Source organism: Columba livia, chromosome 14, assembly GCF_036013475.1.
Source record: "Columba livia isolate bColLiv1 breed racing homer chromosome 14, bColLiv1.pat.W.v2, whole genome shotgun sequence".
NCBI classification, from domain to species: domain Eukaryota; kingdom Metazoa; phylum Chordata; class Aves; order Columbiformes; family Columbidae; genus Columba; species Columba livia.
The window spans coordinates 2663208-2688081 of record NC_088615.1 but is presented as its reverse complement, the minus strand read 5'-3'; the positions used below and the strand labels follow the sequence as shown (position 1 = coordinate 2688081).

The following is a 24874-nucleotide window of genomic DNA, read 5'->3' as shown; positions in this document are numbered from 1 at the left end:
TGTATTGGTAACCTCAACTTGGTAAAGCAGAAGATGAACAAAAACACAGTGAGGGGTTGGCGCTCAGGAAGAGCTGATTGTTCACCAAGTCTTATCTTTTGCTTCCTGTTGCAGCACGGTCGTGTTGACATCGTGTTCCTGCACATGCAATGCGGAAAAAGCTCAGGGTTTGTTATTCGGCGTTGGCACAAATAAACAAGTTTTGCTTGTTGCTATTGATTTCCTGGTCTCCTGCGTTTCTCCAATAAAGTCGGAGTTTGCAGGGAGCCGGGTGGTCAGTCAGTCCCTGCAGACATTTCATAATACACGCATTTGTTGTCTTTCTTATCATATGGCTTTCAAGTGCACCTTGCAATAAAAAAGATAGAGCAGTGCCCAGAAGACTTTAGCCAGCATGTAACCCATTCTTTATGCAGAAAGTTCCCAGAGAAGACCGAGGGGGATTGTATGACAGTATGGTTAACAAAAATGGAGCAACGACCCAGGATATGGCTTCATGCATCTCTACTGGAGTCAAATCTCTAAGGAAATTAGGTTAGTGGCGGCGATGATGATGATAATAAATAATGCACGCTCCCCTTGGATCTTGGCTGACTGTCAAGACAGACTTCCTGATGAGAAGATGCATATGTCTGTCTCCAGTGTCTTCAAGGTATCTGCAAGGCACCATTTTTTGCAATTACAAAGGGCTGCGGATGAGAACATACACCAGAAGGAGCAATCCGGGAGCACTCGCCCCAGACTTCTGTCTCTGCTTTGCATAATTGTCCTCCTCTCCATTTCTCAGCCATTAGCAAGCCAAATATCGGAACAGCTCTGCCAGGTGCTGACAGTGGTGGCAGCAGCAACCCAGAAGCCTGGAGGCTTTTAGCTTTGCCCATCATGCTGTGCCCTGTTTGCATGAGGACGAGACAAGAGGGAGAGAGGTCCCTGTCACACCATGCTGGCGATAGTTTGGGTCACTGAATATACCTCCCCTGCTTCCAGCAGGGACTGGGACTCTGCAAGACCACATTACCAAGGGATTTTTCATGAAGAAAATGTGGGGGAGCACTGGCTTGGTTGAGAAAAGGCTGGTCTGACCCCAGACCGCTGCTCGCCTCCCCAGTTCAGCTGCCGCTGGCTCCATTTCTCCCCAGTAAGATGGGACCAGCTGCGCTCCCCTTCTCCCAGGGGCGGTATGGGCCATTCTGCTTTCTAAGGCTGAACAAAAAGCATCTCAGTGCACTGGCATGTCTACAGGAATATCTTCTTTGCTGTCACAGGAGACACCAAGTTTAATTTCAGTAAGGCATTAAACAAGATAAACAGGCTTTGGCAATATCAGGACAGACCTTCCCCTAACACATGGACCTATAACGCCGGTGTGTGGGCACAAACAAAGTTTGACTTATTTCAGTGCACTCAGGTATCGCTCGAAAGTATTTCTTCATCTGCTAAAAAGCAAACAGAAGTTCCTATTTACCATAATTTGGGATTAGAATACACTTCTGTGCACTCCTGTCTAATCATGTACTCACCTGAGGTTGGATTGAATGCTTGTTTTGGTTTATTCTTCACATGCTTGATAATGGAGAAGCAAATGCTGCTTGGCCCATCCTCTCTGACTCTCGGGCTGATTTTCTGTTGCTCATTTTCATGATTTGATCATTGGTCTTGTGACATTGATCTGATCAGGTTTAATCATAGGAGCATTTATCATTCTGCATGACTTGTTGAAACAATATACAAGCAAAAATAACCTTTGTTCAAGGCATTTGGTATGGATTTTTTTTTTTTCATAAGCTGCTGTTAATCAGTGTTATAAAATGGGATGACTTTTCATGACATTAATGCTAGAGATCGATTCTAGATCCATTCCCATGAATTGCTTTGTCTGAGCTACCCTAAGAAATGAGCAGGACTTGCTCCTCTGGTCTCTTCTAAAGGGAAAAAGGTTTCTTGAGCACATAGAGCACTAGCGGGGCAGCACGGCTAAAGCCTGGATCTTAGAGGAAATTTTAAAGGAGCCTTGGTACCTAATTCCTGTTGATAGCCCCTGAAAACCTTGGCAATCTCATCCTTAGCCTGCATGGAGCTGTCAAACAGAAACGGCAGATGATATGTCAGAGAGTCGCAGTGGAAGAGGCAGCTTCCCAAAGCAATGGGATGCTCAGGGCTGGGACAGGGAGGGCTGGGACAGGGAGTGCGGCTCAGGTGGCCGGGGCAGAGCCCTCAGTTGTGCCTTCGGTTGGAGAGGGACCAGGAGAAGGAGCGGGTGGCACCTCCCAGGCAGCCCCGTCCCCCCAGCAGGCACAGCAGCTGCAGGACTGCACTCAAACGTCTGGCAGCTCATTTCCCTACCCACATATAACGCCCTGGCACTGTAATTGCCACATAAACCACCAGGCAGCACTTTTTCCAGAAGATTTTTGGTTTTTTCAGCCTTTGCAAACAAAATCCAACTGCCCTTCTCCTACAGACAGAGAAACTGAGGCACGGAGGATCCAAAGCGCTCGTGTAGCAAGTCACAGGCAGTAAATCACCAGGTGTCCTGGTTTCCCCTCACCCATATGAATCCCTAGAACTCAGTATCTTGTATAATAAAGCTTAGCTTAGAGTCTTACTTGGAGATTTAATTAATATGCGGCATGTTTTGATCCCCTTTGATGTAAGATTCTGTGTCATTCGCTATCATATTTTAAAGTAATACCTCTAATTGTTATGCAGCAGGAAAATTAAATACAGCTAATTCATTTGCTATTTTTGGGGAAAGAAGCAAGTATTTTACAGTGGCAATTTTAGGTTACAGTCATTTTCAAGAGCTGTGCGACTTCTGCTGCTGTTGAAACATTTAGAAAGTGAGGATTAGCAAACATACAGTGTGTTCTGGGATACTGGCTTTGCAGGGGTGAGTTCCCCAAAGGGGATGACTAACAGCAGGATGTGGGACATCATTTGCATGTTCTCTGCTGCAATCATTTGTGTACTGGATACTTGAATTATACATTACACAGAAGGTCGCCCACTTGCCAGGCTGCCAGCCCTGCCGAATGGTGCACGGCCCTGGCTGAGGGCTGAGGGAGGAGGGATGATGTTATTTCAAGAAACAGTTAGTGCTGAGTTCAAAAAGAAACATCTCTATGTATGAGAGGACTCGGAATTTGTCACTCAATACTTTGGGGGCTTATTTACTCATTCTGCACCACTTTCCTGCTAGCTCTGGCTTTCAGGTTTTTTGCATCTGCTTCTGTTCTTTCCCTGTGATGAATGTGATGCTGTTGGTAGGTGCCGTGAGCCATCCCCACACGCTCCAACGCTCTCTCTGTCCAGGAGGGTCAGCGTGGGCAGGGGCAGATCTCCCTGCTCTGCCTGCTAAGCCTGCCTCTGGTTTTTCTTAGGGAGACAAGACAGTTCCCTGCTCTCATTGCTGCCTACTTGAACTACCTTTGTTTCTTCCCTGACACAGAGACACAGAGGGGGTGCTTTTTCTTCAATATTGCTCAGGAAAACAAACAAACAAACTACTAATAAAGACCCACAAACTTATTTTGATAGATCACCTGTCCAAGAAGAAAAATCTGAGCAGCATCTCCCGTAGCAGCTGGCCTCTCCGAGAAATCATCTCCCACATATTAAACTTCCAATGAGTGGAATACCGATCACATATTTCCCCTCTGGAACATTATTATTTTCTGTCAGTAAAAAATATATATATAAAAAAAGGAAATTATTCAAAACTAACTGTCAAAGTGCATTCATCTAATCATCTGATCAGCTTTCTTGCTGATCGCCATGCTAGCTTGCTGTGCCCTGGCTTCAAAGTCTTTGGGGCAATGACTGTGTTTTCCTGGCTCGTGTGTTTGCGCGGGTCCCTGGCGATGCTCTAACTCACACAAGGGTGCTTTGTGAGCTGCCTGCAGTGTGAGGACTCAGAAAGGTCCTGGCTTATTGGAGAAGGTTCCTGAGCCATCAGGTGCCAGTCGAGGTGTCCGAGGTCCCGTGGGTCTGCTGCCAGTTGTGGACAGGACACAATACAGCCTGCAAAGCCGGGGCTTATGGTCAGGCTCTGCGGGTGCCCCGTGCTCAGACGCCCTCCGAAATTCTCTTTCCCAACCAAAAACATTGGCTTTAGTAATGAGTTCCAGTCAGCTGTACTAATTTCTGTTGCTTTCTTGTGCTTAGAGTTGGTTACTACTGGAATAGCAATGACAGTGGGAACCGTTTTATCAAATACCTTCTTCCAAAACCTGTTTTTACAGTCGGAATCCAATTTTATTCAGTATTTCCATGGAGACCTCGAATCTTTTAGTTAAGAATTGCCCATTAGACCACATTCACTTTTCCCATCCTTTTCCTTCCCTAAGAAGAAGTAACATGGTTGACTGGAAAGATTTTCATTTCCACCCCAGGGGAAGTCAGCGGTTGGGAAACTCATAGCAACTGCTCTTGTCTTGGATGTGCCCACTTTGAGTGTCTACAGAGAGAAGAGATTGTGATCAAACCCCAGCCCACATGTTGCTGCTGTTCCCCGCTTAGGGGGCTGCCGCGTTGACCGGGCTTTTCCAGCCCCATTGCCCAGAGGTTCTGGCACTGCAGTCCCACGTACTAGTGAGTCATTTGGCACAGAGGTGTGAGGGGGAGCGAGAAGGACAAAGAGCGGTCCTGGAGTCCACCTCCACTCGCTTTGCAAAGCGTGGGCACGTTTCTTCACTAAGCTGCATGTCTCCAATAGCAGAGCTAAGCCAGCAGTGAGGAACACACATGGGACCTTCAAATGTGCAGTCAAGGCCACGCTCCTCCACTTCTTGTGTTGTTGTTGTAGCTTCCAGTGCCTCTGCCACCGAGCTGCACCTCTCATCATGCCATGCCTTAGATTTGGAGGTGACAGGTGCCACCTTTGCCCTAACAGGGAGAAGACACTTGGTTTCAAAGGCTGAACTGAAGCTGCCAAACCCCAGGTGCCACTGAGAACCTTTGGAATGACATTTTGCTCTTGCTGTGCTCTGGATGGAACTGGAGGCTCCTGGCTGACCATCAGTGCTCTCAACATAAGATGTGTGATGATAGGCAATGCTAGATCCGCTTTTCTTATTTAAGACCCAAATGCCTCCAAGGTGCATTTCTGGGTGGGTGACCATGTGCCTCGTAAGCAATGCCAGCAGAAATCACAACCTCTCATCTCCACTTAGAGTTCCAGGGTGAAGGATCTGTCCCTATAGCTGTCTGCTTTCTTTTCCACCAAGCCTGACTCCTGCCTGCTGTAAATTAATGTTTTTCCATTGACTCTAATCCACTCTTCCCAATAGATTTACCAGGAGGACTAGGAGCACTCCACTCCTGCTTGGCACAGCACAAGCTGCTGCTCCAGTGATGGGGAGGTGACTCTGTGGTCCCCGCAGCCCCATGACGGTGCTGTACCATTCTCTGATGGACTCCGGGGACCCGCGTACCCTTACACCAGGCAAGAGACTGGCCCAGAGCACTAATTCAGGTATGTTGTCACCGACACTTTATAAACAAAAGCAATGGGTTTCAGTGCAATGTGCCATCCTCCTATGTCTAAGTAAAAGATACATCACGAAGTCCTCAGGGGCAAGGTTGTGAGTAACAGCAATGGCACAGAGGCTGCAACCCAGCCGGCATGCCAAACAATATTCCAAGAAAATATTTCTAAGTTACAGAAATTGCGTAAGAGTGATTATTATTTTTAAAGTACAGAAAACGAAGTCCAGTTTCTAAAAAAGCAAACACATATTTTTAGCCTTGCTGGTCTCTTGATCTTACACTAATGGGAACCGTCTGTGCTGGGACTGGCCGATGTTCCCAATAAATAACCTTTCACTGCAACATTCCAGATGTTTCAAAAGCTTCTTTGCGAAGGCGCATTTGTCTCCCTGCCTGTCACTCTCCCTTTCTGCCTTTCCTGTCCATGTTTACTTCAGGAATATACATTCTTGTATTAAAAAGACTTTGTTAGAAATAGCTTGTCATGATTTTGGCTGATCTTCGTTGCTTGCTAGTGGAGAATGAAAGATTTCATTCCTTAGTGTTAGTGCCCAAAGGCTAAATTGGAGATTTGAGAAGGAGGCTAAAAAATCTAGACTGAAAAGCACACCAAAAACTTAGTTGGAGATGGATTTCTACCTCATTTTGGTCCCTCTGAGGAGTCCAGCTATTCAATAGACACATTTATGTTAATATTGGGAGTTTTTAATGTGACAAACTGGTCTGGAATATACAGATGTACTTTGTAGGAATGAGACACTACAAAACCTTTGAAACTCATTATGTAAGAGAGTCCTGTGGTTTGCTTTGCTGCCTCCGCTGTGCCGTATCCTGGCAGTGACTGCCTTTCCTATGCAAACGAAAACATCCCTGCACACACGGGTCTTTTTTTCACCCCTGCTGAGCTAAGCTGAGCCAGAGTGGTGGACGGAAAATAAGGGGATTTTAAACCATCCTTTAGCCTTTCTGTTATTTCCGCCTAGAGCCTGCCTGAAATCTGATGTGTTACAGCTTCATTAGTGCAGCGACTTGGGCTCGGGTACGATTAGATAAGAAAAGCCACGCTCCCCGTGTCAAAGCTCCCGCTCAGGTCTCAGCACCATGTCTGTATCACCGGCTAACGGGTGCGGCTCAGGAGCAATGAACCCTTTGCCATGTACTGTCCAGCGGGTAATTCCTTTGTTTTAAAAACCTCATGTTGCTGCTGGAGTGTGAAAGCTCCAGAGGGTAAAGGACAGTCTGTCTTTTGGTTTCTGAAGGATCTGGAGTTCTAAGGCTCTGCTGTTCCTGGGGCATCATGATTGCAGCAAACTCCGATTCTCCGAGGGTTCCGCGGGCTGGGATGTGCGGCAGAGCTGAGCGAGTACAGGGGCTTTAGGAAGCTCTTTGTTCTTTTGTTACCTGCTATCAAATTTGTTTCATAACAAAGGCTTCCTGAACTTGGGGGTTTTGTGTGTGTTAATACTGGTAATATGATTTAAATATTCTGATGATTCATTTCTAGTCCAGAGAGCTGAATCAGCCATGTAGAACATAACTTGCTTCTCCCAAACCGCTACCTTTTCCATCCTTTCTCGTCATTTCTATAAGAGGGTGATTCATGCTTCTCTTGTATTTACCATTTGAGAGTGTGTTCAGTCCCTTTAGCTGATTTCACTTCTAGTTCCCCTTTTGCAAGACAAAAAAATGGGTGCTGAGGAACACAAAGTGATTGCCGACCGATGTGACGTGTCCCACTGGTGGACATGGCACATTTACCAAACATAAACTGGGCAGAGAGGAGAAAGAGAAGAAAAAATAGCTTGAATTATTAAACTGATCAGAGCTCAAATTGTGAAATTCAGCTCCTGGCTCACATTTCACATATTTTCAAAATTCTGAGTGTTCAAGTGAGGGGTTGTGTTCAAATATAATGATCTCATGTTTTGCCTGTTTAACAGTAGTCTCTTATTTTATTTAGTTCCATTTGAATTTGTTTTCCACGAAGCTTTATTATGGTTGCGACTGGCTCAACCAATTAACTTGGGGGGGTGGGTGTTAATTATTGATTTATGCAATCACATGTCAGAGCTGTCTGTTCTCAGAGATGGCCAAAAGATATATAAGAACATAAGGAAATCTTTATGGCAAGCCTTGGGAAAACACCTGGACTATAGTCCCCGCTTTCCCTCTGAGACACTGTGCTTCTCAGCATAACCTTCTGGCAATCAGAAGAGTTTTAAGATGGGAGAGCATCCCTGTCTTCCCACTGCTGTCCCGGTCGGGGCTCCACAGGGTCCCCATCCCCGTGAAGCTGTGACCGTGGTGGGACGGTCCAGCTGCTCACGCCATCCAGGAGCTGCCCCGCTTGAAGAAAAGTCTCACCCCCCTTTCAACCCCTTCCATTTTAGGGCTCCCCTCAGCCTGCTGCTTTTATGGGATGCCTTCTCCCTTTATTGGGAAGGGAGTTTTTTACACCACAGCAGCTGTAAAAAAATAAAAAATGCTCTCTAAGAAGTGTATTCATGCGAGCGGCCCTTTGGCTGGGCCTCTGTCTAAACAGAGCTCAGCATTCTGTGCGGCGGCCGAGGTGAAATCACAGCTTGCGACAGGCTCCAGGAGCCGCAGGACGTCTGGCCACGCGTGTGGCCAAGTCCCGGGAGGAACGTCCCATGTTTGGGCAAATTCGTTTGAGCCAATGCTGCTGTATGACTTCACTCCTCATTCATCCCCACCAAGAAACAGTTTGTCCAAGGCCTCGGAGAAGGGCAGCGCGAGCGCTCGCTCGGCTCACCTGGAGTTTCACAGCAAGGCGATGAGATCAGCTCAACGCTGCGTTTTATCGGGTCAAGCGGAGCGTGAGCAATGTGGGCAAGTCATGGGTGGCTGTGACGAGGCGTTTCATGGACAAAGAAATGGGTCGTTAGATCCCTCTCCTGCATGTTGTGCCCTGTCCCACTCAAGGTGACACTCAGAGGACGCTACACCGTGAGTCACTCTGCCCCGTGTGTTCTCATATGCTTCTGAAAACAGCACAGTGGGCCAAAGTTTGGCTTTTTCCACAGCCTAAAGGTTTTCATATTGAAAACAGTCAAGTGTTATTCTCTCCTATGACTAATACTGTGTTTTCACTAACCACTGTTACACACAAACATCACCTCACTCTATCACATGAGAGAATCGTGTCATATTGCAAATATTTTAACAAACGGCATCGCAGAAAATGAATAAGCAGTTCTGTATTTACCGAGATGGGGTTATTTTTTAACAGTTACAAATGAAATACAATGATATCTGTAAAAACCTTGGAAGCTCATACTAAGAAAGCACAGAAAAAGTTAGATCAGTAACAGTGGGATTCAGATGGAGTGTGCGCAATGTAATATCCACTGGAATTTCTTTGTGCTTTGCTTCCATTACAAGTCCAGTTTTTATATCCTCTTATGAAGTGTCGCTCTTGGGTCTCCACTCCGGGTTACTCCATAGTCCAAGAATGCGGGAGTCATGGCTTTTGATAACAGAAACCTCACTTTATTTCGTACAGTTTATAGTTGCTCTGGCCATGACATCCTCCCCTCCTGTCCCCGCAGCAAACAGCCCCTCTCAACACCATTAGATGGTGAGACAAGTTTAGATGCAGTGGATGGTAGGAACAGTGCAGATGAGCAGCGTGGGTGCTCTGGGTGGGCCTGACTCCTGGGTCCTCAATTCCTGCACTTCAGGAGGAGGCAGAAGTACCTTTCTGTCACCTTGGCAGCTTTCGGCCCTGACAATCCTAAATTATTCCAAGCTGAATTCCACCTGAATTTATTCTTGAGCTGGGAGTAGTTGGTGTGTGCAGGGACTCTCAGTGTGAAACTCTTTCCCAGACAGGGTCTTTACACTGGGGAAACCCCGTGGTAGCTGGTTGCACTGGCTTTACAGACCCTTGCACCCACGAGCTGGTGGGAAGAGATGTAGCTACGGCTAATGGAGAACAGGTTTGTGCTCCCTCCAGGACAGGCAGCAAGATGCTGTATCCCTTCCAGCTCTGCTCCATCCTAATGGCCACAAACCAGAGTGATCCCGGGCTCAAAATCAGCCCCTCTGCCCTTCTGTTTGTTACTGTGTGGAACGTACTTTTATGAAGCATTCATCTCTCTGTAAAGATAAGAAGAACAGAAGAATGACCCACAAACAGCAGTGCCTCAGCAGCTCTTATCTCGATCTTTATGAGAGCGGATGGTTCTGGGAACGTGAAGCTCATACATAGTCACTGCGCCCACAAAACACTGACATCACAGGACTAGCAATGAACCCGGCTCTCGTGTTGCTGGCGAGGAGAGCACGCCTCTCCCTGCTTCTTGGCGAGAGGTACGTCATTTGTTTTCTATTCAAATTCGCCCTCCTCCCACGGAAGCCTTGCCTTACCATACTAGCCATTAGAAGATTTTATGGAGAAAACACACGTTCAAGCAGTAGGAAGAATAATTTCCCATAAGTATATTTTATGATGTGTCTAATACCTTTCATCTTGAAATATGAGATCTTTACAAATACAGTGATTTTACTGAATAAATACCCTTATGCCTAGTGCATGGCATGATTCATAGCAGATTAATAGAGGCAATTAAATGTAAGATTAAATTGCTTAAACCATTTGCCCTACTAAGCTGATCCCAGTGCTGTGAACTGTATCAGTGCCACTAATTCCCAGAGATTTTCCTTTGGAGGCAGGTATTTAATGATTTTGAATATCAAATCCATGGTATCCCAGACTGGCTGTCTAATGCCTGTAATCATGTTAAAACACAGCACTAAGCAACTTGCCCGAGGCAGCTCGGTGAGTCACTAGAGGAGAAAGCAGAACTCCTGACTTGCATTAGCTGCTCAAGCAGACACGGAGCCACTTGCAAAATTATGATGGGGGACCGTCCGCTCTGCAGACTTCTCAAATGTCTTGGGTTTCAGGCCATGAGATGCCGTATGTCGGAGTCCAAGGAGGGACCATGAGACTGAGACCCCAACCCAGAGCTGGTTTTCATGCTGCCAGGACTGACCATTCTGCCTCCTCCTTCCCCCACCTCATCACCTTCAGCATGAAGAACCTAAGGCAGTCTGAGCTCAGCCAAACTCTGGCAAGAGGATTAAATCTCAGAATTTCAATGTAATGTAAAAAGTAATGTTTTCATTGTAGTATGACTCACTAATAATTCTATTTTGTCATATTTTGTTTATTGTCAGCTATCATCTCCGAATCCTTTTCTTTGTCTCCTTCCTTCCTTCCTCCCTCCCTTCCTCCCTTCCTTCTTCCCTTTCCCTCTTTCTCTCTCTCCTCCCTTTCTTTCTCTCTCCCCCTCCCTTTCCTTTCTTTTTCCTTCTGTTTCTTGTGAATCTGTGTCTCTGTAAAATCTGTCCAAATATTTACGAAAGGAAATGTTGGGTTGTGAAACTGAATTCGGAGAAAATGTTACACATGCTGAAGAAATGCATCCAACATTTCCAAATGTTCCCACATGCATTTTTCTTCTCTGTCTCAAGTGTTGAGGCTTGATCCTTCATATCTTTATTCAGACAAAACTCGCACTGAGGGCAGTGAGACCCAGGCTTAGGTCAGGTCCAATGGTGCTGTAATTCTGGCTTTGCTGGAACAGCTCAGGACTGATTTTGGCCATGAGTGACTAGTTAAAAGCCAGAATAACCAGTATTACTGGGTGACTGGTTTGTGCAATGGGCCAGTTCCAGACCAAGGGTTATCTACGCTTGGCACCGAGTTGCTAACAAATTGGCATCAGTGTCAGTCACTGCAGAAGCTGCCCGCAGCCTCTGTTACCCTCCCAGATAAACATCAGCTGGGTTGCACTGGGAGACCCGCAGCCTGTGGTGACGCCCGTCAGGTCTCTGGTCCCACTGAGACAAAGACAACGTGCTCAGGTGTGACGTGATGAACTCGCCATCAAGCCGTCTTCCCCAGAAGTCCCTAATGCCATGAGTGAGGGCTCACACTCATGTGGCTCTTGCGCCATTATGGACTTGTACATATTTTGGCAGAGCAGCATGGGATCTGTTAAAGCCCAGGGGTTAAAGCAAAGCTCAGCGCTCAGTGGGTCCCATCTGCTCAAATAAAGCATCACCTCCCACCCCCACACTTCATGCTCTTGTTTCTATTATTACCCTTACAATGACATTGTGGCCTGAGTGCAAACATGGATTGTTTTGGAGGAAGGGGTTAATTTTATATTTCCTGGCTTTTGTTAAGGCAGGAAATCTAACCCTTAAGAAAGTCATTCAGTTCAGAGCGAGCTCCTAAAAGCCACTTCAGCCCCGTTTTGTATTTTCCTATCTTCCATTCTTATGGCAGGTTTATTTAAGAAAAGAAAACAAAACCAGAGTAAAGCAAGGAAATAGCTAGTCCTGCATCATAAGTTATTAAGTACACACTGCCATATGTGATGAATTTTTTTCTTCCTGATTTGCACTGGGTGTAAACAAGACCAAATTCAAAAGTCTCATTATTACATAAGTCCATCAAAGAGCAATTACAGTTGTTGAGGAGGTAGATTCTCTTTGCGCAAGGGCCTCAGCTGAATGTCTTCCCTGCACTGTCTCACAGCAGCCGAGGTATTTGGCCTGCAGTGTCTGGCCCATATTTAACATTTTTCTGATGCTGGTTAACATTGGGACTGGAAAGGTGGTTGTCACAGAGAGCACATTTTTGCCAGGGAAGAATGTTCCAGCTCCCGACCCCACACGCTTCCCCACTCCTGTGCTCCTGCCGGGTGATGCCTTAAATTGTTCCTGCATCACACCCCAAAGGAGCAACATGAAGTGATGCCTGGGTATAAACCCACAGAAAGGTCGATGTCCGAGTCCGCATCAAAAGGAGGACATTTTCTCCAGGAAAAGGTGATGAATAAAGTCCTGTCTTGCGGCCATCTGTTATACCAGTTTCTGCTGCAAAACATTGGCAAGGCATTGATCATTGACGAGTCCTGCTGTTCATCTCCTTAGAAAAATCTGGGTAGGTCAGTGTTGGACAGATCGCATGCAAGGTCATCGGAGCTTGGCCATGGCTGGGTGTCACAGCAATGTCACATCTGGCGAGGAGCTGGTGGGGAGCACATCAGAGGAGGACAAGTGGGTCCATCGCTGCTTGTGGCATGGCCCATGTTCCCAGGACATCTGTCACCCACCCAACCGCTGTGCCCCACGACTCACACCCAGCGATCCGCTGTGTACAGCTGCGGGGTCCCAGTAACAGAGCGGCTGACAGCGTGGTCGAGTGAAATCATTTCCCAGCACTGAAGTGTATCAGCGTTTCTCTCGCAATCTGTTCCCAACCCACTGCTAAAAGAACAACAACAAATAAATGGAATGAAAAGTGCGATCCTGTGTTTATTTTTAAGGAACGTGTTAAAAAAACAGATTCGCTTAGAGGCCGCAGTTCTGGCAAAAACCCCACTGCTCGGCGGAGCAGAGACAATCCTGCGAGATGTGCGTGAGCTGGGGCTGGCGTTTGCCTGCCCGTGCCCTTCTTTGTGTCTCCTCCTCCTGGACACCCAGGAGAGCCTGGAAAGCCCTGGAGCTCTCAGCCAGATACAGAGCCCAGCTGGGTTTAGAAGAAGGTCTGAGCTGGCTAAACACTGGGGGACATCGGTGGGAGAGAAGCTGGGAAATCTGAGGGCTGATGGTTGGCAGCCTGCAAGGCTGATGGGGCACAAGGGTGAGAGACGAGCCCTGGGGCAAAGGATGGATGGAGAGGTGTCTTCTGAACAGAGCAGCTGAAGGGAAAATGGAAAACTGCTGAAGGGGGTGACAAAGGAGCAGTGCAGCTGGGGCCAGCAGTGCGGGGGGAAGGAGAGTTGGGCTGTGGGAAAAGGGCTGAAGCAGGAGAAGGTGCTGGGGGGCAGCGGTGGCTGGGGACACTGAGTGGCCAGCGAGGCCGGGGAAGCATCGCGGGGACACAGGGGAAGTGGAAATGGTGCTGACTGGAAGCTCTGACTAAGAGACACCGAGTGTCTTGGTGGGAGCTGGTCACCCACGGGGAAAAGAAAACTTTTGGGAAGTGCTGATGTGCTACCGATGTGGGGGGGAAACAGAGCTCCCACCACTCTGCTGGTGGTTACTGGGCAGCCACAACTCCTGGGGGTGTTTGCTGTGTGGAAAATGAACTTTGCATGGGCCACAGGTCTACTACATTTTTTTCCTTATGCGTAAAACATGATGGGAACAGCTCTCAAATATGAGTTTACATAATAAATGTATATACAAATATATGTATACACATATATATTTATGTGTAGATATGTCTGTACATGCATATATGTCTATGCATGAATACAAATATATGTATGCTTGTCTCTATACATATGTTTTAGGAGAATATGCATTCCCGCACCTGTGACTCTGCATCCTCCTGCGCTGCTGCTCCGGTGGCTTCGTGCCTGCAGCAATGCTCTGATTTCTGTGGGAAAAGGGGGAGCAGCCAGTGCTGGGGGCGATGGACAAAGGGAGCTGTGGGGCAGGGGACATAAGTATGTTTATGCATGTACATACACATGTATGCATATGTGTGTATGTATATATGTATCTGTGGGGAAGTGTGTGTATGTTGGCACCTCTGTGTGTATGTGTGTTTGTAGGTAAGTGTTTGTGTGTGCCTATGTGTCTATTTTTATATAGATTTTTATCTATATATGTTTGTGTGTGTGTGTATAGTACCCACGTGTATGTGTGCACATGTATACGTGTATATATATATACGTGTGTGTATGCATATCTGAGGGATATATACCGCCCTCCTCTCCCGTCCCCCTGTCTCTGCACGGGCGCGCGCTCCGGCTGCCCATGACGTCACCCCGCCGGGGCTGGCCGCGCCCGCGCTGGCTCGCGGCCAGGTGACGTCTTCCCGGGCGCCCACGTGACGCGGCCCCATTGAGAAAAAAACGTCGGCGCTGCGCTATATAAAGCGGGCGCGGGCGTGCGGGGCCGGGCTGGGTCGTGCTGTGCTGCGCTCCGGCGGGACACCGGCACCTCCGACACTGACCGCGCTGTCCTCATCACCTTCCTCCCTCCTTCCCTCGGCCGGAGCCGCCATGGTGAACCTGCGGGTGTGCGCGCTGGAGTGCGAGGCGCTACGAGCGCTGCTGCAGGAGCGCCCCGCGCAGTGCCTTGTCCTCGACTGCCGCTCCTTCTTCTCCTTCAACGCCGCGCACATCCGCGGCTCCTGCAACGTCCGCCTCAGCACCATCGTCCGCCGCCGCGCCAAGGGTGCCCTGGCCCTGGAGCACGTCGTCCCCAACGAGGAGCTCCGCGCCCGCCTGCGCCAGGGGCTGATCCACACCGTGGTGCTGCTGGACGAGCGCAGCGCCGACCTGGAGCTGCCCAAGCGCGACAGCACGCTGCTGCTGGCCCTCGGCACCCTCTGCAGGGAAGCCCGCAGCGCCCGTATCTGCTTCCTCAAGGGTGAGTGGCCCGGGGATCGTCTCGGAGCGGAGGGGTGAGGGGTGCAGCCGGCCCGGTACCGGCTCCGCTCTCCCGCCGGCTGCGCAGCGCTCACCCGCCGCCTTCTCTTTTTTCCCCCCGCAGGAGGTTACGAAGCTTTCTCGTCCGCCTGCTCCGAGCTCTGCACCAAGCCCGCCGCCCCCGCCGGGCTCAGCCTGCCCCTGAGCGCCAGCAGCGCGCCCGGCAGTGCCGAGTCGGGGTGCAGCTCCTGCGGGACCCCCCTCTACGACCAGGTGAGCGGGGCCGAGACCTGGGAGCGGGAGGAGGCTGCGTTAATGCCGAGTCCACCGCTTTCATGCGATGAAACGAGGGGAGGCTGTTAGGAAACTGCTCGGCGAAGTTAACCGGTTTTGTCCTTCCTGTTTTAGGGTGGGCCAGTGGAAATCCTGCCGTTCCTCTACTTGGGCAGCGCTTACCATGCCTCCCGAAAAGATATGCTGGATGCTTTGGGGATCACAGCGTTAATCAACGTCTCTGCGAACTGCCCCAACCACTTTGAAGGGCACTATCAGTATAAAAGTATCCCAGTGGAGGACAACCACAAGGCAGATATCAGCTCCTGGTTCAACGAGGCGATTGATTTCATAGGTAAACAAGTTCTCTTTATAGTCTGTTCTTTTTGGTGGGTAATGTACTCTGGGAAGTGACTTTTTGGGCATGGTTTTCCACAGTAAAGCCTATATTTGAGATTGGGGAATTTCAGTCTGCAGGGGAGATATACTGGGGGAAACATTTCTGTAATTGTTTTTATTGTACTCAAAGGAGTAATCTTAGCTTCATAAAGCTGTTTGAAATCTTCAATCAAGAGGCATTGGTCTTGCAGAAAAGAGCTAGTGAACTTAAGCAGATCAGTATTAAAGTAATCTTTCAAGTCTGCTAAAGTGACCTGAAGGAGCTATTAGTATAATTGAAATTGGAGCCCAGAATGAAAATAGCTGAACTGCTAGTTCCCTCTGGACAAAGGCTTTCTTTGTCTCAAAAGCACTGGGTGCACCTATTGGCTAAGGAAGGAATGGATTAAAGAAATGTAAAGCAGCAGCTTGTGCTTTCCCACCCCTGGAAGCAGTGGGACTTGTTTGCTAACTGTGTATTTTAATTCTTTCAGACTCTGTTAAAAATGATGGAGGAAGGGTATTTGTGCACTGCCAGGCTGGCATCTCCCGGTCAGCGACCATCTGCCTCGCTTATCTCATGAGGACCAACAGAGTCAAACTGGATGAAGCCTTTGAGTTTGTGAAGCAGAGAAGAAGCATCATCTCCCCAAATTTCAGCTTCATGGGGCAGCTGCTGCAGTTCGAGTCCCAGGTCCTTGCCCCGAACTGCTCAGCAGAAGCTGGTAGCCCTGCTATGTCGGTGTTGGACAGAGGAGCATCGACCACCACGGTCTTTAACTTTCCGGTCTCCATCCCTGTTCATACGTCATCCAGTGCTTTAAGCTATCTTCAGAGCCCCATCACCACATCCCCGAGCTGCTAAAAAGCAGGTGAAAAATATGGTTGGAACTCAGACTTTCTGTCTCAGAAGTGCAATAACTACAGGGACAGTGTCATCAGTCCTTGGTGTTCTGGTGGGAGCCATCCACGCATCCCAGGGTGGTCTAGTAAATGGAGAGGAGCTCACCTGGTGCCAGACAACTGGGTGTTATTGACTCTTCTGATGATATTTCTAAAGCCAATATCTGGATGGCTACATGGAGATCAAAGGACACTGTCTCTTCCTGAGCTGTTCCTCCTTGTCTTGTCTGTCCTAAGCCTGCTCCATGTTTAGTAGCATGCTCACCAGTATTCCTATTCCTGGACACTCTGAGCGACACTGATGCTGTCCCCTTTTATATGACAGTCCTATTTATTTATTTTTACATTAGCGCGTTGTTTTTCGCCTTCACAAACCTAAAGTTTCATGTCTAAAGAAACCAAATACCTCAGTATTTTTTGGTACTGTAATCCTGTGTGTATATATGTGTCAGCTTTCCTTGTTTCCCAAGCACTGACGTGAAAGCACCAGGCGAGTGCTTTTTTGAGTTGCCAAGGGTTGTACATTTGATTTATTTATGATGTGAAATAATATATTTCTTCTTATGAAGACATAGTTTTGTTACGTGATTAACTTTTTTTATACAAACAGAATAAATTATGATATTTCTTATTGAGCTGGATGATGCGTTCTTTAAAACCTTGTGTTTTACAGTCCAGGAACTTGTAGAAGCTCCCATGTGAAGAGCCATAAAATCTGAATTTTCAACTCTGCTGACAACAGATCTTGACTGAATTAGATAGAATGAGTTTAAACAACATAATTGACTGGAACTACTGCTGCTTCTTAACCTAAGCTTTTCTTTGTCCCTGTATAATGACATGCAGTGGCACACGGCCAGGGCTGGCTTCTCAGCTGTAAGGTGGGTTTGGCAGCAGCAATGGCCACAGAGCTGTAACAGTTTGAACCAGCTGAGGCAGTGAATTTAAAATAGTCCTTGTCTTAGGGAGAAGAAAGATGTTTCCTTATTGCACGTTTACTTTTAATGCTTCAAAGGTTAAGGCTAAAATAACTTGTTGGTAACAGATCTCCAATGCTTATGAGTTTGTGCAACGGTGTTATCTTCTGTCCCATCTCCTTGATTCCCTTTTGCAACTCAAACTGCCTCTGATCTGTGAAGTATTTGTCTTGCTGGGCTGTCTCTGTAAACAAATCAGGGCATAACAGTGATCAGGTAACCAGCAAGTCACTTGTTTTCTTACCCAGACCCAACTAAGTTCCCTCCTGCTGCAGATTCTCCCTGGAGATGCTTTTATCTGGCATTTCAGCTGAGGAAGTTAAAGCAGTTTTCTGTGGTGTGTCAAAAGCCAGGTAGGGGAGTTCTACCAGGTCAGCACCCCTGGCAGCTCACGGGCAGCAAACGGTGTGGGGTTGATGCTGTGGTGGGACAGAACTGCACATCTCCATGGGGTGTGAGGGGCAGGGTGGGTACGGGGCAGCTGTGGCATGAGCAGGGGAAGCTAATGTGGAAGAAATGCAGCTGGAAGCTTGTTTTCCTAGGCAGGGTAGTTATGCTGGTAGTGGAGCTGGATGCTGGGGGAGCACTAGGACATGTGTGCCCCGTTTCCTCCAGAAGTGAGCCACCAGTCTTTGTACCTCCGATATTCAAGGACTTGGGTCTTACTTTCGCCCCATCAAAAATGGTTTGGCTTGGGCAGATACATCAGGTTATGACTTGCGTAAAATGAAGGCGTTTTAACAGTTATGATCCTAAGCTTCTGGTTTAGGGTTGTTTTATTTTTTTAAAGCATAAAGCAGATGCACTCTTGTGTAGCTGGAAACAAGCAAAGCACCATAACTCCCTGCTGAAATCTTGCAAGATACTTAGACTAGTAACAAGGCTAAAATCCAGGACTCTTCTCCTGGGAGAAGGTGCCCTTGAAGGATGGGATGATGCGCTGCTGCATCTGAAATTCTTCCACGTGAGCTGCCCCTCCAACGCGTCTCTGTCGTCAGTGCTACGTGTTAACCATCGCCAAGCTTCAACCATCCAACACCAGGGAATAAAAACCATGGAGCAGCTAAAAGGAGAGATCCCTGGGCAGTAAGAAATGAAGTTAGGAACCCTTATTTTCGTAAAGTGCATGTGAACCTCGAAGTGAATGTTTCTCCACAAAGTCTGTCCCATCCTGCAAATCCTGCAAAACCCCTTTGTCCATGAAAAGCCCCATGGCAGGTTGTGCTGCTCCATGGGATTGCACCCACGGTTCCTTTCCCTGTAAAGCAGCAAGGGTGTTTCTAAATACATGAGCCTTTTTACACCTGCAGCGAACAGTGGAACAAACTTTCACCTTCAAAGCAAAGCAGAGCTCGTTCAGTGGAAAAATACAACCTTGGCAGCCCTGAACATGCAACTGATAAAAAATCCTGCCTGTTAATCACAATTCAAACAGAAATCCGCTCCCCGTCAGCTGGCAGAGCTTGTTTGTGTGTTTCTTGGAACAATAAAACTCATTACCTGGCAGCCGATCAGCTTTTATAACCTAAGCGGGCACCTGACAGAGGGGCACAAAAGAGAGCTGCTTCAGCACAAAGCCGGTTGCGGAAAAGCCAGGCAGTGACGGCAGGGCTGCGGTCCAGCGCGGCGCCGAGGGGCACTTCCAGCGCTGTGCACAGTCCGTGTCCTTTTCCAAGCCTTTATCATGAGCCTTCTGCTGTCACCCATCATCAAAGTCTCATCGTGCCCAGATTCCTGCAAACTCTTTGTGGACCGGATCGCACTCAGTCCAAACAAGGGGAGGATGAGGGGGCAAGAGCAGCGAGAAGAGAGATCAGAGTGAGACCTGCAAATGTCACCTCAGTGCCACAGTTCTGGGGAGATGGGTGGGCTCAGCGGGGGGTTCGCTGGGAGTGGGGGGCAGAGGAGGAGGCTGGAGGGGCTGGGACGAGCAGCGGCAGAGCTGGAGGATGCCTTGGCAACACGGCTGAGCTGAACTTTGCTCACCCTGGATGTGCAAGGGAGGCATTTTCCCTTCTCACCCCTCATTTATCCTGCCTGCTTCACTGTTTTGTTTGTTTGGGATATCAAGGCACGTGGTTTTCCCTGGTTTACAGCTTTGAACTCCCATTCCTCCTGGCTCCCACACAGGCTGGCTGCCCCCCTGCACTAACCCTGCCCCTCCTATCTGATCCAAGACCCCCCAGAAATGCAGCACGCAGTGGGTGTGCGTGGGGCTTTCAGCTTATATAAACCTGTAGTTCTACAGTTGCAGACATCCCCATGGAAACAAGGAGTTTCCCCTTGGTGAGAATGGCAGTAACATCACTTCCTGCTGCTGACAAACCAATTTGTCACAAAGTGATAAAAAGGCAGTTTTTTGTTTGCAGGAACTGGCTCCGGGGCTTTGTTCCTCTCCAGAGGCTGCTTGCCCGCCCCAAACGCAAACAAAGGCCATTGTGCACTGCACAGAACAGGGATGGGAGATGCAAAGAAGTCCTTTGGGCTCTCAAAATGTCAGAGCCTGGACCACTGATAGCCCAAAGGTTACAAAGCATATAAAGAATATGCAAGGCATGGCAGTGCGTAACCCAGCGCAGCACGTGGGGCTCCGTATAGCACCCACAGATGGGTCCCCATGGCGGAGGGACGTACACGGCCAGCCCACGTGGGGACACAGCACGTGAGCCGCGCGTAATATCCCCAGCGAGATGCGATCCCCAGGGGATACAGTATACCCAGTTATCACATGACAAACAGGCACAGAGCTCCAGATTAGACGAGTCTCGGGTAATCCCCTTGTCTCGAAGCTTTTGCCTTTCTTTTGTAATCAGCGGTTCGAAAGGTGCTGGGTGTACTCAGGCTTAGCGACTATCCTGCATTAGTCACCCCGGTATCAGACTAGCAGGGCCACAAGGATGCGTGATCCCGTTACATTGAAAAAAGAACATTACATCCAGATCATACACAGGCAAATCTACTTTGCCTGGTTACCACCTGGGTTTTTTCCTGTGTCTGACTCCAGGGCAGGAGAAAGGGCACTGAGAGTCACTTTTGGAAATGGTATTGAAGTGCAGCCCCAGAGGGCCCACTCCCCAGCTCTGCAGATGAATCACAGCATGATGGGAAAGCAGAAAGGGTGGTGGTGTGTGGCTGTCCAGCGTGGTTTGAAGTCACCATCCTCAAACCTCATCTAAACCTGTTTCGTATCCTTTCCTTTGTCCGGTGATTATGTCCGTGACAGACTCCTATATGCAGATTCCACCCAAGGCTTTGGCTTCCCCAAACCTGCTCCCATCCAAAGCTGTAGGGAAGTTGGGGAAACAGCTGAAACCCAGGCTCAAAGCCACTCATGCTGAAAGAACAAATTAACCCTGAGGTTTGTGCTGTGTGTGGCCTTCCTGCTACATGTTACTGTGGTGCAGAGCCAGGAACCACGGCCAATGGGGGGCTGGTGCCCAGACAGGTGGGTCCTGTTAGCACCCATCAAGGGCACAAAGGGTTAAGAGTGACCGAGGTATTAAAGGAGGGAAAGCAGCCATGAAGGGAGAGACTTGAGACCTTGCTGGGGACGCAGGGCCTGCTGATTTTGTTGGTGTTGCTGGGAGGCTTTCAGCCTGGCCAGTTGGACCTGCTGGGGACCTGGCTTAGGTCTGCGTGTTCTGCTCTTGCTCAGGCTGTGGCCGTATAATGCTGGGGGTGATATACAAGGGATGGACCCCGGTATCTGAGAGGAAGCAGCTGAGTTGCTCTGCTGCTGGGGTGGGTAAAGGATTCCCAGTTTTGAGCGTTATTTCTCATTCTGGAAACTCAGTTGTACAAACCTGTGCCTGTCTGGAGAATAATGCCAAGATCCTACGTGGATTTGACACTGTTAGTCTGGCACAGAGCAAGTTGGCTCCGTCATCGTAAGACTAGTGGCCAAAACCAGGAGAAAAGGCAGGCTTGTTCTTTGTCCTTACATGGTGTGGGACAGCCTGTTCTCCAGGTGTGGGTTTGTGTTTGTTGTTGGTTTGTGGGGTTTTTTAACCTTCCCCCGGGAGTTTCCATTTCCAGGGTTTTCCAGCTGCTGTGTGTGGCTGCACACCCGTCCCGCAGCGCCAGGGGCTGTGAGCCCTTAGTGCTGAGTTCTCCAGCATCCACAGCACAACTGCGGGGCTGAGCTCCCGGCGAGGCGGCTGGGCTGGGGGTTTCCCGAGCGGTGCTCTCAAGCTCTTGCGTTTGCATTTGCGTTTCCTGCTAGACGCAGAAATGACTCGGTTTGGGTTTCCCCTCCTGGGTGCCGCTGGCAGGCAGGGGAGCGGGGGCGATGAGACACCCGGCACAGCCCGTGGGCAGCCCCCAGCACCCGTGTCCGCTTGTGGGTGCTCTGCTGCCATGTGCTGGGGTCTGCGGGGCGGGAGGTGTTGAGGGAGGGAAAAGAGAAGATGCTCATGAGCGTCCTCGGTGTATGAGAAGAGGGATGAAGCTCAGCTAATGACACTGGACATTAGTAACCCCGTTACATCTCACCTAGGTCCTGTTTGGCGTTCAGGCTGGGTGAGTCAGGGCTGTGGGAACAGTAATTTCGTCAGCCGATTCATTCCAAAATCCATGTTGTATAAACTGTGTAGGGGCTATCACGAGTGCCACAGAAAATGCTTCATTTCTCATAAAAAGGTTATGTATGACACCAATCCCTCTCACTTTGATACCTTTCGGTTCCAAAACTGTGGGCCACGTTTAAAAATAAACTCCTGGGGGACTCTAATATGTCATAGTTGGTAACCAATTGGCTACAAATTAGCAGGTTCTCACTACACAGTATGTATTTTTAATTATAGTCTTTGTCTCCCAGCCCAATGTAGGTCTCACCTGTACTAAAACAATAAACTCCAGTGTGAGTTTTAGATTTCTAATTTCTGATATAGTTTTACTTTATTTTCAAGGGGGTGGTGGTGTGGGTTGTTTTGTTTTGTTGTTCCCCAGAAATTGGGGTGGATATGTCTAAAAGTGGCTTTTTTCAGGTCTATGTTGTTTCTTTTCAGTGTCTTCCCTAAATTCTTGTTGAAATATCCTCTATGGCAGATTTGTTCCCACATCAGTATCTTGTTCTTATTTCGAATCTTGTTAAAGTTTTGTTAATTGGCAACTGGGTCACAGCACTGTGTGGTTTTGATGGCAGGTTTTTCTAATTTATGGAGGATATAAACTGCAGATGTTAATTAACTAAAATAGTCTTTCCTGATACTCTGTGATACTTGCAGATCCACTAATGACTTATTTCCTTTATTGTCTTCTGCAATGAGCTCTTGATGATTACAGATATATATTTCAGGGACTTTTGCATGATGATTATTTTTATAATCACATCTATGATATTGTTTTCAATCCTGTACACATGTACCATCCTTCTTGCATATAAAATACGCAACAGAAAGTTGCAAACTTTCTGCTTTTTGGTGGTTTAAAGTGCCCAGTGCTTGTTCCCACTAGCCAGGCAATGGGGATACAGTTGATATAAACAAGCGGTATAAACTACGTAACCACGTCTGGCGGGTCTTTCTCTTTTAATCACGTAAGTGCTGGGTTTAAATGTTAGATTACAGGATGTTTTCTTGCTCTTTGTTGTTAAAACAAAGAGTCAGCAGTCCTACACGTGTGTCGGCTGTGACAGCACCGGTTGTGAACTCGGTCTGTGTTTGGGCAGACGTGGTGTTTCCCCTGGGCTCCTGAGCTTTGCTGCTGGGGCTGATGGTCCGAGTGCCCACCTGGCTCTTCTGCAGCCCGGAGGAATCCTGCAGCCATGGCTGTGTAATGGCCATTTCTCCCACTCCCAGCTCTAGCTGGATCACATCAGGGGAGGACATGACCTTTGGAAGCATCTTTGGGTCTTGTTGGCTGGCTGAGTATGAGGAGTCCAACTGCTGGGGCTCTTCAAGATGCACTAATGGAAACTGCAGCATCTGCCAAGATTAGTGCAGGTGGAGCGGGATGGTCAAATACTGAAACCTTGTTGGTGGCTGTAGCTTGGCTGGAGCGGCTGTTGTGTCACCAGGACGCTTTGAGCTTAAGGATTTCTGGCTGCCCCAGAAGCTGTGCAAGGAGCCAGCTGAACAGCAGATTGCACAGATCCCACCCTTTCCGACTGACTGGGAGGAACAGAAAGGAACAAAGCCATTTGAAAGGAGAAAATGCTCCTTTCAATCTTTGTTTTTTGCTCTTTCCAGCAGACGTCTCAGCACTGAGCAGCCCCCGCATTTCAGCACCTTCCCTCGCTCCTCTTTGTTCTTTAAACGCTTGTCCACGGGCGCCAATGAAGACGATGGTCGTTTATAACTCCCTTTTGCTCCTCTGTTTACAGCTTCCCTTCCAGACACCAGGGACAGCTGACGTCAGGGTGCTACATTTGGGCTCGTCGCACTTTTATCTGGTGTTAATGCCTTCCATGAGCAGCAGGAATGCAGACCACAAGGCGAGCTGGGGGAGAGGGGGCCCAGGGCGGGTAGGGGGCAGGCAGGGCTGAGCCAGGGCACAGCGGGATGCTGCCCACCCTGCTCTCCCCGCCAGGCACCAATTGGTTTGCTGGAGAGCACCATGGTCATTTATGGCCTTTTGCAGGGAGGACCTGCCCACTGGCACCCTGTCCGTCTGTCCAAGCAGCTGGCAGAGCCATACGTGGCACCACGAGCTACGCGCCGAGCTATTTTTAAGACGCCTGGGCTGCATCCCAAGTATAGCGTGCTCTATTTCTGGTGCAAAATGATCTTCCTGGGTGGGGGATGCAGAGATTTTTTTCATATGAAACACATGGGTTTGGGTTCGGATGCAGTGAGAGAAAGAAACAGCTGGGCACGACTGGAAGAGAGGCACAAAAAACAAGGCAGAGAGAGCTGGTGACCACAAAGGTCTCACCCAGAGGGAGAGCTCTGTGCTGCTGCTGTCGAAAGCTCATTGCCAATGGTTTGCTCATGGATCAGGAATTAAAAAGGCCTGGGTTTGGTTTACAGCTGGGGTTTATTGAGGACACTGCAGGGCTTTGCATTTGTTTGAAATAGGCTGCTGGGGGAGTTTGAGATTCCAAAACATTTACCAAGGCTGAAAGGGATGAACAGGGATGCTAAATGCAGAGCTGTAAACTTGCTGGTTACTTTCACCAAGTTTGGACCCGCCTCTCACTCCAGATCGACCAGATCCAAAGGGCAGCAGAACACCATTTGTTCACCGGGGCTTAAAGTAATTCCTCAAAAGAATCAACCAAAAGGAGTTGTTTGTTTACTACATGCCTTGTAGTGATACCAAGAGGCCCTAAATAGCGCTGCAGGCTCCATTACAGCGGGCATGTCACATTCAAGGGGTAGCAGAAGGAAAGCTCTGCTCCTGGTGCTGGAGCAGAAGGACGAGGCAATCACCTCCACCCAGCTGCTCGCTGTAGGAACCCGTTGCACAGGTGAAAAGTGATGTGCGGGGCCATGG

At 48.6% G+C, this 24874-nt stretch overlaps 1 protein-coding gene across 1 annotated transcript; it reads left to right on the top strand.

The window, feature by feature from the left end:
- The first annotated feature begins 14410 nt into the window (after window positions 1-14410).
- Window positions 14411-17098, top strand: DUSP1 (dual specificity phosphatase 1). The gene is made up of 4 exons (XM_065029524.1): window positions 14411-14910; window positions 15034-15182; window positions 15318-15537; window positions 16055-17098. Exons 1-4 carry the CDS (start codon window positions 14541-14543, stop codon window positions 16423-16425), a joined length of 1110 nt encoding a protein of 369 aa, XP_064885596.1. The 5' UTR covers window positions 14411-14540; the 3' UTR covers window positions 16426-17098.
- Window positions 17099-24874: the final 7776 nt, after the last annotated feature.

What these genes read in the sequence shown, in the direction of transcription:
- DUSP1 (XM_065029524.1), top strand. Translation starts at nt 14,541, where the DNA reads ATGGTGAACCTGCGGGTGTGCGCGCTGGAGTGCGAGGCGCTACGAGCG. An exon ending in CCGTATCTGCTTCCTCAAGG is followed by an intron (nt 14,911 to 15,033) that starts GTGAGTGGCCCG and finishes TTCCCCCCGCAG; the next exon opens with GAGGTTACGAAGCTTTCTCG. An exon ending in CGAGGCGATTGATTTCATAG is followed by an intron (nt 15,538 to 16,054) that starts GTAAACAAGTTC and finishes TAATTCTTTCAG; the next exon opens with ACTCTGTTAAAAATGATGGA.